Genomic DNA, 11,896 nt, shown 5'->3' on the forward strand with positions numbered 1-11,896 from the left:
ATGCAAATATCTTGAATTTTAAACAGAGGCAGTGATGTGATTGGTGAACTGCAGAGAGTCTGGACACATTATCTGTGCTCTCTAATGCAATTACACCATACTTTCTCTGGGAAAATCACAATAGAAACTTGATTCTTGTGTTGATTCTATACTTTACTCAGATTGGCTGAATGGGCGAGTGAGTTTAACAGAAAGCGCTCACACCTGGGAGTGGTTCATTTACATTAGCTTAAAGTTGCTGGACAATGTCAAACAATGACAAATGCCTTGCCAGTGGTTGGCCATTTATAGATGAATTCCCTGGACAATGGGTTGGCTCTCCCTCCCAAAGTGGCTGCATTCAAATGTAATTGCAGGAAAGAGTTTGTCGTCCTGGAGTGGCCAATCAAGAGATGTGTGCATCTAAAGAGTGAATGCACATGCACCCAAACACAAACAGGCAGAAATTCCCACACGTGCAGCGCATCGAGCAGTAGTTACGTTGCCGCTACAGCCTGAGAATAGCACACAGTCTACATTCCTCCGCCCTCCCTCACTGAAGCCAACACACAGCAAACTATGGCTCACATGGACCAACAGAGATCTCGGTGATCTTGGAGATGAAGTGTACGTGCAGAAAAGCTGAGTGCATAGTTTTTCCACACCAATGTGATGTTTGACGTACTGCCTTAGTGTGTCCATGCTCATGCATTTATGCATAAATACAGACAAAATCTATCTATCTATCTATCTATCTATCTATCTATCTATCTATCTATCTATCTATCTATCTATCCCTTGTCACTCTAGTATTTTATTCGCCTTTTGCAAGCACAGCAGGAAATTTAAACCTGCTTTGATGACAAATAAGATGTCTAAATAATCTTTCAAAAAGAAACTGTGGGGAGGAGGGTATTTAAATTGGCTACTGTGTCACAACTCTCCAACTGCCCCCTTTTTTTCTACGCCCATGCACAATTATATTAAGTAGGGCCAATAGGAACAAAGAAGAGGCAGGACCGAGGCTCCACCTCTCCCCGACTGCCTTCCTCTGAGCTTTTTAGATGTACATAATCCCTGAGTTGACCCAGAAAATAGGCAGTCGTTTCAAGATCTGATGCGGCAGTCTTTGTGCACACCGTCCCCGCTTGAGCATGAAGCGTAACCCTATGGAATACACGCTGTAATTCAGAGGAGCTACGATTACAAGAGGAAAACTGTTCAAAAAGCCGGAGCTGAAGAAAAGTCGCGCAACTTTGTGGAAACGTAGTGAATGCGGGTAAGTGATTTTTTTTATCGGATTTATTTGTTGGGGAAATTGGTGTTTTAGTCTGTGGTGGTCTTGGGGGCTGCTGCTGCTGCTGCTGCTCCATTGTTTGCATTCCCTTGTTTCAAAGTCGAGATTACGAAAATGAATAACACTAGGCTAGAGTGTGGAGGATATTATCAGAGACTAACATTTAAACAAACGAATCGCCGTAATTGGTGGAAAACGGGAGCCTCTGTTTAATTTTATACCTTGTTAGAATTATGGTGATTCAGCTGTTGGGGAGATGTTGCATGATGTCAGTGTTCTTTGTTGCAACCTTACGTGCGTAAAATGTAACAGATTTTTCTGCCTCAGCTGTCATGCAACATATATAGGATTTTAAACTGTGCATTACGCGATGCACGCATTTTGCCTCTGTTTTGCCGATCCCGTCATGGATGAATTATCTGGCTTTAAAATGTACCCAAACAGTGTACGTTAACCTGTAATTTCAACCTGGGCGTTCATTCCTTGGCACAAAGAGAGAGCAGGTTTTAGGAAGACTAAACACACCAGTATTTCTCTCAGTATTAGCCAGTGGGCAAAACAACCTTGCAGATTTTTTATTTATTTATTCCACCGGAATCGATTTCGGTGGTTTAACTCGAGGTGGAATCGTGACATTGTAAGGAAGCGTGTATCTTTGTTTCTTTTCAATGAAGGTGAAGAGCGTGGTGACTGTAAAAGAAGTCAGTATTTATATAGAGACTCCGGTTTGGACTACACAGCCAAGTAAAACCTAAAACATGGTGACATTATTTCTGTTGTTGTTTTAACCAGTTTGATACTGGTTTAAATGGGTGGCTAGCTTTGCACATTCCATATTGCTTGGTGTTCTCCTAAATTTTCTTAGTGCTTTGAAACACCTTGCCTGCCCCTTACTTTGTTCTAACAGTGTCTCCTCTCTGTCCATAGACAGGAGGCATGGCAGATCATCTGATGATGCCCATGAATCACAACTCAGCGGGTGCCAGTCTCCACGGTTACAGGATGGGTATGAATAGCGGCCTACAGGCAGGACCCCAGCAGCATGCCAACCAGCAGGGCATGAGGGTGCTGCCCAGTGGCCAGATGATGCACTATGGTGGCACTCAGGCCAACATGGAGACCGCCATGAGGCAGCGACAGGGCATGGTGGCTGGACCCATGAATGGACAGCTGAATGGGGCCCAGATGGGTCACCATCAAATGACCTCTGGTCACATGATGTATAATGGCCAGCCCCAGCAGCAACAACAACATCATCCGCAACAGCAGCACCACATGCATCCGCAACAGCACCAACAGCAGGCCCAGCATATGCAGCAGCAACAGCAACAACAGTTCATGAATGGAGGATTAACTTCTCAGCAGCTAATGGCCAGCATGCAACTGCAGAAACTCAACACCCAGTACCATGGACATCCGCTGGGTCCTATGGGTGGGAACCACATGGGGCCCACAGCCCAGTACCGCATGAGCCCAGCTCAGCTGGCTAACATGCAGCACATGGCTAGCCCGGCACTAGCCTTGAATGGCATGGATGCGGATATGATTGACGAAGATGTCCTGACTTCACTGGTCATGGAGCTGGGCTTGGACCGAGTCCAGGAGCTGCCAGAACTCTTCCTGGGCCAGAATGAATTTGATTTCATCTCGGACTTTGTCAGCAAACAGCAGCCAAGCACTGTTAGTTGCTGAGAGGACCTTATTTGCAGTTGCGCAAAAATGGAGACAGAAGAGTGAGAATTGTTCAGAACAGACGAAGAGCGTTCATTTCCTCACTTTTTATTTTGTGAGCACCTCTCCGTACGACTATACCACAATGCTGTGCAGGGTGCACAAAGGAGAACTCTGGGTATTTGCGTTGAATGCACAGGGCACGCGTCTTGTGCACTTGTGGCCAGAGGGTGGATGGCTTTAGGGCCCACTTCTCCTATTTCCTGGACATGAATGTAATAAAGAAATGCTGAAGTTCTTAAAAGCCACTCTGAACAATGCTATGACACTATGTAGCCTCCCAAGCCTGGATTCCAAGACAGTTTACCAGTTTAAAAAGTGTATTTATTTATTCCTATCTGAGAAACCTGATATAAAGAACAACCAGCTTCTCCATTTTGGGATTGAAGTGGTTTAATGATCTTTTTCTGAACGTAGGTTGGGGGCGGAAAATAAAATTAGTTTTCTGCAATTTTTATTTTTTTCCCAACTCTATGTGGCATAGTCTTGAAATAAGCTCTGATGCCAGTGTCATCTAAAAGAGCATGGGTTTTTATTTTTTAAATTACAGAAGTAAAGTGTTGTTTCATTACAATGGGAGTTTCATCCAAACTTAAAAATGGTTCACTTTTCATGAAGTGCTGCCTTTTTTAGATGTGATGTTCTGAAAAATCTACTGCTTGTACTGTATGAAGCTGTATAACTCCAACATGTCCACACTGTTGTGTTCTATTGGAGATGTAGAACCGCCTTAATCACGCAGATTCTTATTTATTGGTTGTTTATATTGTCCCCTTTTTGTGGTCGAGATGGGGGGGTGGGATGGTCTTTGTGAAAGGGGTTTCAAGGATCAATAAAAATGGCCTGGATAGATGTGTGGCCTGCTTTTCCATTCATTGCATAGCTCTTCCCTCAGGCAGTGCTTAGGTTAACCTCTGGGTGAATCCTCGGTTTTCTTTCAAATCTGAGAAGGAATGTTTTAAAAAATACATTATTTGTGCAGTTTGAGGTGGATATCTGGTCCAGATCTCCTGAGTTTACAGTTTAATTTACCTTTTCATAGCTAAAACTAAGTATCACTGATAAGACCATGATTGACATGGTGATAACTGCAGTGACTTTCAATGACCAATGACATTGAGCATTTTTCTCCCCTTGGTGATTAAGTAAAATAAGTGTTTAGATGACATTAAAGGTGTTTGACAACATATCCAGTCATAGGGTGGTGTGCATTCAGCTTACAATGCTGAATCCAATTCTTTCTATTCTTTGTGTAGAGTACTTAAGTTATTTTTGATCGTGTTTTAACTGACTTTATGCGCATAAACTGTAATTCAGAAATGGTGCCGTCCATAGAGGGTGGTCAAAGAAACTGACAATTGACTGTAAACAGTAACCAAACAAATTCAAAACAGCCCCTCTCTAGTCAGGGCCACTGCCTGTTGGAGGAGTAAAACAATTTTCCTAATATAATTGCATTCATTATAAAAATGAGGGTAAAGAGATTCTCTGCGGTGTCTGAGTTTGTTGAATTGTTTTGTGCCTCCGGGCTATGAAAATGCTTGATTGAGGTCATGTTGGGAATGTCACCACCACAGTTAGCTCTTCACATTGTCAACAAAGGCATCTTTAGTGGCATCATCAGTAACAAGGATGGGAAATGAGAGCATGGTTGCAAAAATAGTGTTAGCTGATTGCTCAATTTTGAAGTCGGTGCAGCTCTTCAAACAGCCACCTCTGTTCAGTTGTCCAATTGTGTTAAAGGCCAACAAGCTCAATTTGAAGCATGGTATAATGGATGGGCCAAGCTGAAATATCTTGGCCTAAATGCAGGGCATGTTTTAAATAACAAAGACTTGCTTAAGGGTGCATGTGTGTATGTGTAGATTTTCTTGGCTTGACACTAACATGAGAACAGCTCATAAGTAGGCCAACAGCCTTGGCACAGTGCTTAGTAACGGTTGCAGGTCCTTTTTGCCCAGTGCCAATCTGGTGAGATGGTCTTCTGGTGTGTGTGGCACATGGGGCATGTTGGCACACTGTCAGAACTCAGAACTGTCTCCTCTTATATCTCATAATTGTACGTTGCACTGCGAGCTTCTTGTTCAGCCCCAATTAAATGCAGAGGGTTTTTTTTTCTTGATTGCAACTCCATAGACGAGTGGCTAACTACGCAAAACAGCCCTGTTTGCTCTCTGAATCCCTTGTTATGACTGCCGCCTGCCTCACGGAGGCCAGTCTAGACGCAGGCTAAGCAGGGTGGGACACATGGAGACGTTTACTGTTAACTTCTGTTTTTCTTGCTCTCTCGTTTTCAGCCCACCCACAGCAACTGCTTCAGCACAACAGTCTTCCTGTGGCAGCTTGCTGTTTTCTCAATATAAGTCACAGACCAAAAGCCACATTCTAAGACGTGCAGACAGGCAAATTGAAAGAGACAAAAGATAAGAAGAGAGAGAGAAATTGTAAGGATCTCTTGAGTTTACAATTAGAAATTAGGTGGAGGGATTTTTTTCGTGTTTTTTGCTCTCGGGGATTTCTTAGCTGGATTTTCCCACATAACTTTTATGATTCCAGTTAAAAGGAATAAACTAAAAAAAAAAAACCACACATCATGCAAAATACTTTACGTTCCTCTCTTCAGATCTCCATGTCTGCATTAAGTACTGTCTAGTTTTCTCTTTCCAGGCTGTGGTCCAGCTGGTGCCAAGCCTAAGCTCATGTTAATCTTTGGCCCTAGTGCCAGTGACGGATAGGTGGTCATTTGCTGTTGTCACGCATGGCCAGGTCTTCACATGCACGCACGTGCGCATCATCCGCACACAACCTGATCAAACAGGCTAACAGGGCTACCTACGTATCAGTGTGGAGCAATGGGAAGATAAAGGTTTTATGTCTCATCTCTGGTCATTGTGATCCTTAAAACGTCATCTGTGTTGTCGGATTATGTTGGAGTACTTGTGCAAATGCGGGTAGTGAGAAACATTCATAAAATGTAAAAGCAATGGCAAAGCATTTTTCCTCTTCAGTTTTAATTTTGAAATAAAAATTTTCCCACCAGTGCGAGAGATGTGAAGAAATGGCTGAAATGCACATTGAGAGAAACAAAACAGGATATTAACCTGAGATTCCCAGATGAATGGACGAGTTATTTATAATCACTAAGAAGACTGGTTCTGTCTCTGTGAATACTGTGTGATGGTGGCACATGCTTGAACTTGCCTGCTTTAACGAGAGTTTGGTGTTGTTTGGCATGCTTTGTGTTAACATTGTGTCTGCGTGCTGGCAGAGGGAAAATAAACAACGGCTCCCTTAGGGCAGGCTTCATACAGTGGCCATGTTGCTCAAGCCAAAGTTCCTGATTTTCTAGCTGAACGGTCACCTTGTGTCGCCACTTGACACGAAGTTTCATTGTGCACTGTCCTTCCCTGTACTTCCCTTGGCACAGCCAAAATATCATAGATACTGCAACGCAAAAGGCCATCTTAGGGTAGCTGCTAGCTGTTGCGCAATAAAGAAGCAACAAAACCGTTTTCCACATGAGGAGGAAAATCACATTGTCACACTGTTTTCTGGACACAACAGTCTAGCCAGTCAGCTTTCTACATGACTCATACTGACAAAGCTTTTAAAAGAACAGATGGGTAATACATTTAAGCAAAAAAGCAACATAAATTGTCCTAGTAAGGCATTGATTCAGTATGTGACACTGATCGTACATGTCTCTGAAATTTCACTGGTGTAATGCTGTCCCATTTGTGATTTTGATGATGTTGAAGAGCTGCTTCTAACATGTCAGTCCAGCATCTCTCGCAGGCGTTTAATTGAGTTGAGATGCGCTAGCTGCAAAGGCCACAGTGTACAATTTGCAGTGACCTGTCTTTCTAAGTGAAAAAGTAAATTCAAACCATGTTTCAAAAAAAGAGCCATCGCAGTGTAGGAGTTGATAAATTCGCTTTTAATTTGTCATCTATATGTACCTTTTGTACCCTGTGCATACATCCTTCAGAGATAAATATCTAATTCTGGCATGTTGGGGCAGGTGAGACAGATGTTGCCTAGTGACTAGCAACTCCTCCTCCGACCCCCACCTCCCCAAATCTGGGGTTGAATGGCTTGCCAGCCCTTTGAAGTCAAAGGAGGGGGTGTAAATAATTTATTTTCCTGCGCGCAGCTGACACTTCTCAGCCAAGCCCGACTCAAACACATCAAGGTGTCCCAACAATGTCTAAAGGTGGTAAATATTTAGGGGTTGTGTGATTTACACAGTTGACCCAAACTGAGCAGTTGCTATTTCACAATTTTGTTAGAAAGTTAACTCATGTGTCAGTGTGCATAACGCAAAGCAGAACTTGAAATTTTTGTGCACTCCATTGTTCATTTTTTGTTGTTGTTTGTCTGGTAACTGCACAGATTAGACGTTAGTCAGCTATAGGTTTCAAACTCTAAGGTACTAACATTTAGAAGGCGCTGAAATGAAAGATCACAGGGACACTTATGTACCCTCATCTGAAACAAACCCTTTATGAGACTGTTAGATATATTGTACAGTGAGCTCTAATAATAGGGACGTAGCGTCGACGTTTTAAGCTGCTATTTGTTTATCATCAGTGGGTTATATAGTAACTTCTGTATTTGCAGGTTTATTTGACCTGTTTAGTGTCAACTGGGAAATTATTTGGGCCAGTCCAGGGGGGTTACAGATTCATATGATAGAATGGGTGAATGAGAGGGAAGCAGTCTAGTTCTGTACACAGTGTCTTTGTGAACAGGGCTTTAAGCCTGTGTGCTAATCTGTTGACAGTGGCAAGCACATGCTACCAAAGGCCGAGTAACAAGCCATAGGCTGTGGGTGGAATTACTGCAACAGAACAGTTGTTGTCCATCCCCTCATGTGTTATCCTGCTGGGGGAAATCCTCTGATAAAGTGTTAATTTTCACCTAGGCGACTGCTGTATCGATGCTGTTGTGCATTTGTGCTTTCTTTGCGCTCATCAGTAAGGTGATAAACAGATTTTGCCTTTGGATCTTCACCATCACAGGGTTCAGAGTGTATTACCACAGAAGAAAGTCAGCGACCTTGAAGCCACAACCCACCCCCGGCCGTACATAGACATGGATGGCAGTAAACAAAAAAAGGATATATTTTGGAAATATTTCCTGTGAGTCTGAGGTGTGAACCCATTTTCTTCTCTATCCATTATAAACTTGTTATATAATCCACAAGAAATGCTATTGTAAGACTGACCAGTCAAACATGGAAGTGTCTAATATTGCAGAATTTGTGCATTGTTGTGTGAAACCGAGGTGTTATATCCAGGAGTTAAAAGAATCAAAGAAATACAAGTACATTCTTCTAGAACTGAGGTCTTAGGGCTTTGAAGGCACAGCAGGACCCTCACCCTCACTGAAAGCACCTCAACTGACTGCCCAAATGCATGCTGGGAATTCTTCTATCAGATGGAGAGAAGGTGGTGGACCGAGCACCTTATTTTTGTTTTGTTTCTCTCCAGCTGTGCCCACACTTTGTTGCAAAGAGCAGCATGCCATGCTTGTTCGACAGAAAAGTTGGCATATCTGTGCCATAACGTGACACTCAAAGCAAAAATCTGAGAAAGCGTTTTTTTTTGTTCTCACAGTTATGACTGATCTGCAAGCCCACAAAACTTCCTTTCATGCATACCGAAACTCTCTCACTGCTCAGTGGCGTATGACTGTTAGCAATGACAGAAGAGTACTGAGGAGCTCAGCACGGCATTATTGGTAAACATCAACTGCAGGGTTTCCCCAAATACCACTTTAAGTCATACCAAAGAGGCAGCCACAGATGTTGGTTATTCACTATGATATTTAAAGTCTTCTGCCTGCTGCCCTAACAGAAAAACAACAATGGCACCTGAAAAAAAAAAATCCCACAGCAGTGTTAAGAAGTAAAGTGAAAACTGACTTCACAGCCTTCATAAACACAACATGCAGCACACGGAGCTGTTATTTCTATAAATAGCGCTGGCTTCACGCACAACATATTGGCTAGTATAGCACACCGACAAGCACAAGCATCAGCCACAAGCTCTGAGCCTGTCACATGTGCCTGAGCATAACACACAAACAGCACAGACTCTGTGTCATATGCTTGCATGCACATGGAAATGTATTTTATCCTTCTTGATGTCACTTACCAGGGTGGGTTTGGTCACTGTTTTCAGTCTTATGTGATTTGCTTTCTTGTCTTTACTGGCAGGATGTGGTTAGACTTTTCTGTGTTCTGCTGTGTTGCTTTGGTAGAAGTAATTTTGTGCCCACGTGCCCATTAATCCAGTCAGTCTGACAGGAACAGTGACAGCAAAATTACCAGAAACAGAATGAACAATAGGTTGAAAAAAAATGGATAGATGAATGGATTGATGGATGGTCTTTAAGGTCACCTTTCACTAAAACATAATGTGTTTTGGTTAATGTTACTGATGTTTGACTTAAATTGTGCAGAATGATTTGCAGTCACAGGACAAAATAAAATATGTGTGCCATGCTTTTCAGCATATTTAAACAATTAAACAGTCGTGTCTGCAAAAAAGTCATCAAAGAAAAAACTCACAAGCAAAAAATAAGCACACATATTTTTTACACTTTCAAATTGTAAATTGGGAGCTCCAGATTGACTCCCAATGAATATATCCTCCTTTGGGGTCGACAGGTGGAAGCTATCTTATTTAAACCCTTTGACATGGAGGGTCTGATGTTTTCTCAGCTATTGAAGGGTGCACTGTCATGCCAAGATCTAAAGAGCTCTCTGGGGCCTTCAGACAAATGGTTGTGGATGTGTGTAACTCTGGTAAGGGATTTGAAAAGATTTCCACATTTTTGTGAAATAAGTAATTTCTCCGGAACGAACATCTTCTCCAAATAGATCTCAAACAACCGGCAGAGATTTTGACGTTAAAAGACGTTTCCAAGAACCCGGCCACAAGATCTTCATTTGCAACTGTAGAAGTCCATGCATGTACTATCAATAATACATGCACATATTTGAGCAGCATGTAAGGCAAACTAAGAAGGAAAAAAAACCCTTTGCTTTCCAAAAAGAACCGTATAACAAAGCCATGGTTTGCCAGTGAACATACTGGCAAAAACCAGGCCTATTGGAATAATGTGCTCTGGACAGTCTAATCAAAAGATTTAGCTGTTTGGCCACAGTAAAGGACATGTTTGGCAATGACCAAAGACAGCTTCTTTGGAAGAAGCTCCTCATGCCAACTGTGAAACGTGGCGATTGAAAAGTTATGATTTTGGTTTACTCCACAGTCTCTAATACTCGGCAGCTTGCAGTCATTGATTCAACTATGAAATTTGCATCATATCAAAGAGTGAAGCCATCTGTCCCAAAGTTTAAGTTGGAAGTGGACCTTACAACAAGATAACGATCCTTAATACACTGACAAATCTACAAGAGTGGTTCAAAAAAGAAGAAACGGAGGCTTACGGAATGACTTAATTAAAGCCCAGATTTGAATCCAACTGAAATGTTGTTGGGAAATCCAAAACACACAATGCATGTAAGAAAGAATGAAAAAACAAAAACAAACGTCTTGCGAGAGAAGGGAGTTTTGCATGGAAGAGTAAAAAATTGGAATTTGGTGGAATATTATGCAAGGAATCTTGCTACAGCGGACAAGGCAGCAGGATGGTGCAGTGGTTAATGCTGTTGACTCACAGCAAGGAGATTCCTGGCTTGAACCCAGCTGGGGTCTTTCTTTGAAGTTTTCATGTTCTTATGCATTTGGGGGTTTCCTCCAGATACCAGGACTTCCCACAGCCAAAACACATATGTTTACATGTAATTGGTGGATTCAAATTGGTTGTGGCTGTGAGGCAGATGAAGTGTATGCGTGTACCTTGTAGTGTGCAGTGTGCTATAAATGCTGGTACATTTACAAGGGTGTAAATTTTTCCACAGACTGACATCTGCTAACATTTTTGTTTAGTAAAAGTTTGCAAAGCTATTATTGTGGCGTTAGAGCAGAACATGTTAAATCAAAGGTGATATATCGACCAGGATCAGATGTTTTCTTGTCTAAAAATATCAAAACAGCCATTTGTTTCCACATAAATGAATGCATGTTCAGAGTTTGACACAATTTAAAATTATTCTTCTGAATATTACTAATTGCTCTATGTCGACCCAAACAGGCTAAGTTTAAGGTGTGGACCTACAAGCATTAAAAGGCAACCCATGCAATCGTTATGTAGAAACCTGAAGCCTGCCTTGCACAAGCACTGATAATGACATTTCAGTGAACCAGGAGACACCACGTCCTTGTCAGTAAACCTTTTAAAATCAAAGGAGAAGGTACAGATGTCATAGTGATATTTGGCAACACACAAACTGCCATTCAACCTTTTTATTTCTTCATGACCAGATTGCTGCAATGTTCCTTTTATCAGATAATCAATCAGACCCCCCCCCCAAAAAAAACAAAACAAACAAAACACAGCGTAGACTTTATATTGCTTAAAATGCAGCAGCAAATGATAACTCTGTTAGTTGAAGCCTGGACTAACTGCCCATTTGTTTTAGAATTACTGTCTCTTTACTGCTAGTGAGCAGCCTGACATCCTCAGGCAGGAAACAGTTCCCACTTCACCATAAAGGCAACAAAGCAACTGCAGAGCTCCTAAGTTTTGGGAACAACCTTTCTGAGGAAATTTGCTAAGTATCTTTTAATCTCTTTTAAACAATTATGGCTTCCTTTAAAATGTAACATTTTTATCCGAAACTGTTGAGTTTCTGTGTTATTTCTGAAGTTGCACTGTATTAAGGATTGTTATCATTTTCCTAGGAGTTAACACTTATGGTTTTTAAATCTTCTTTTGATCTCCTTTTTTCCTGGAGAAATGACTATATTTGTGCAT

At 41.8% G+C, this 11,896-nt stretch overlaps 1 protein-coding gene across 1 annotated transcript; it reads left to right on the forward strand.

Moving 5' to 3' along the window:
- The first annotated feature begins 1,010 nt into the window (after positions 1-1,010).
- cited4b (Cbp/p300-interacting transactivator, with Glu/Asp-rich carboxy-terminal domain, 4b) lies at positions 1,011-3,859 on the forward strand. Its single transcript, XM_082550398.1, has 2 exons — positions 1,011-1,258; positions 2,204-3,859. Exons 1-2 carry the CDS (start codon positions 1,253-1,255, stop codon positions 2,966-2,968), a joined length of 771 nt encoding a protein of 256 aa, XP_082406524.1. The 5' UTR covers positions 1,011-1,252; the 3' UTR covers positions 2,969-3,859.
- Positions 3,860-11,896: the final 8,037 nt, after the last annotated feature.

This window comes from Aulonocara stuartgranti (genome assembly GCF_965226115.1).
Source record: "Aulonocara stuartgranti genome assembly, chromosome: 11".
NCBI classification, from domain to species: Eukaryota; Metazoa; Chordata; class Actinopteri; order Cichliformes; family Cichlidae; genus Aulonocara; species Aulonocara stuartgranti.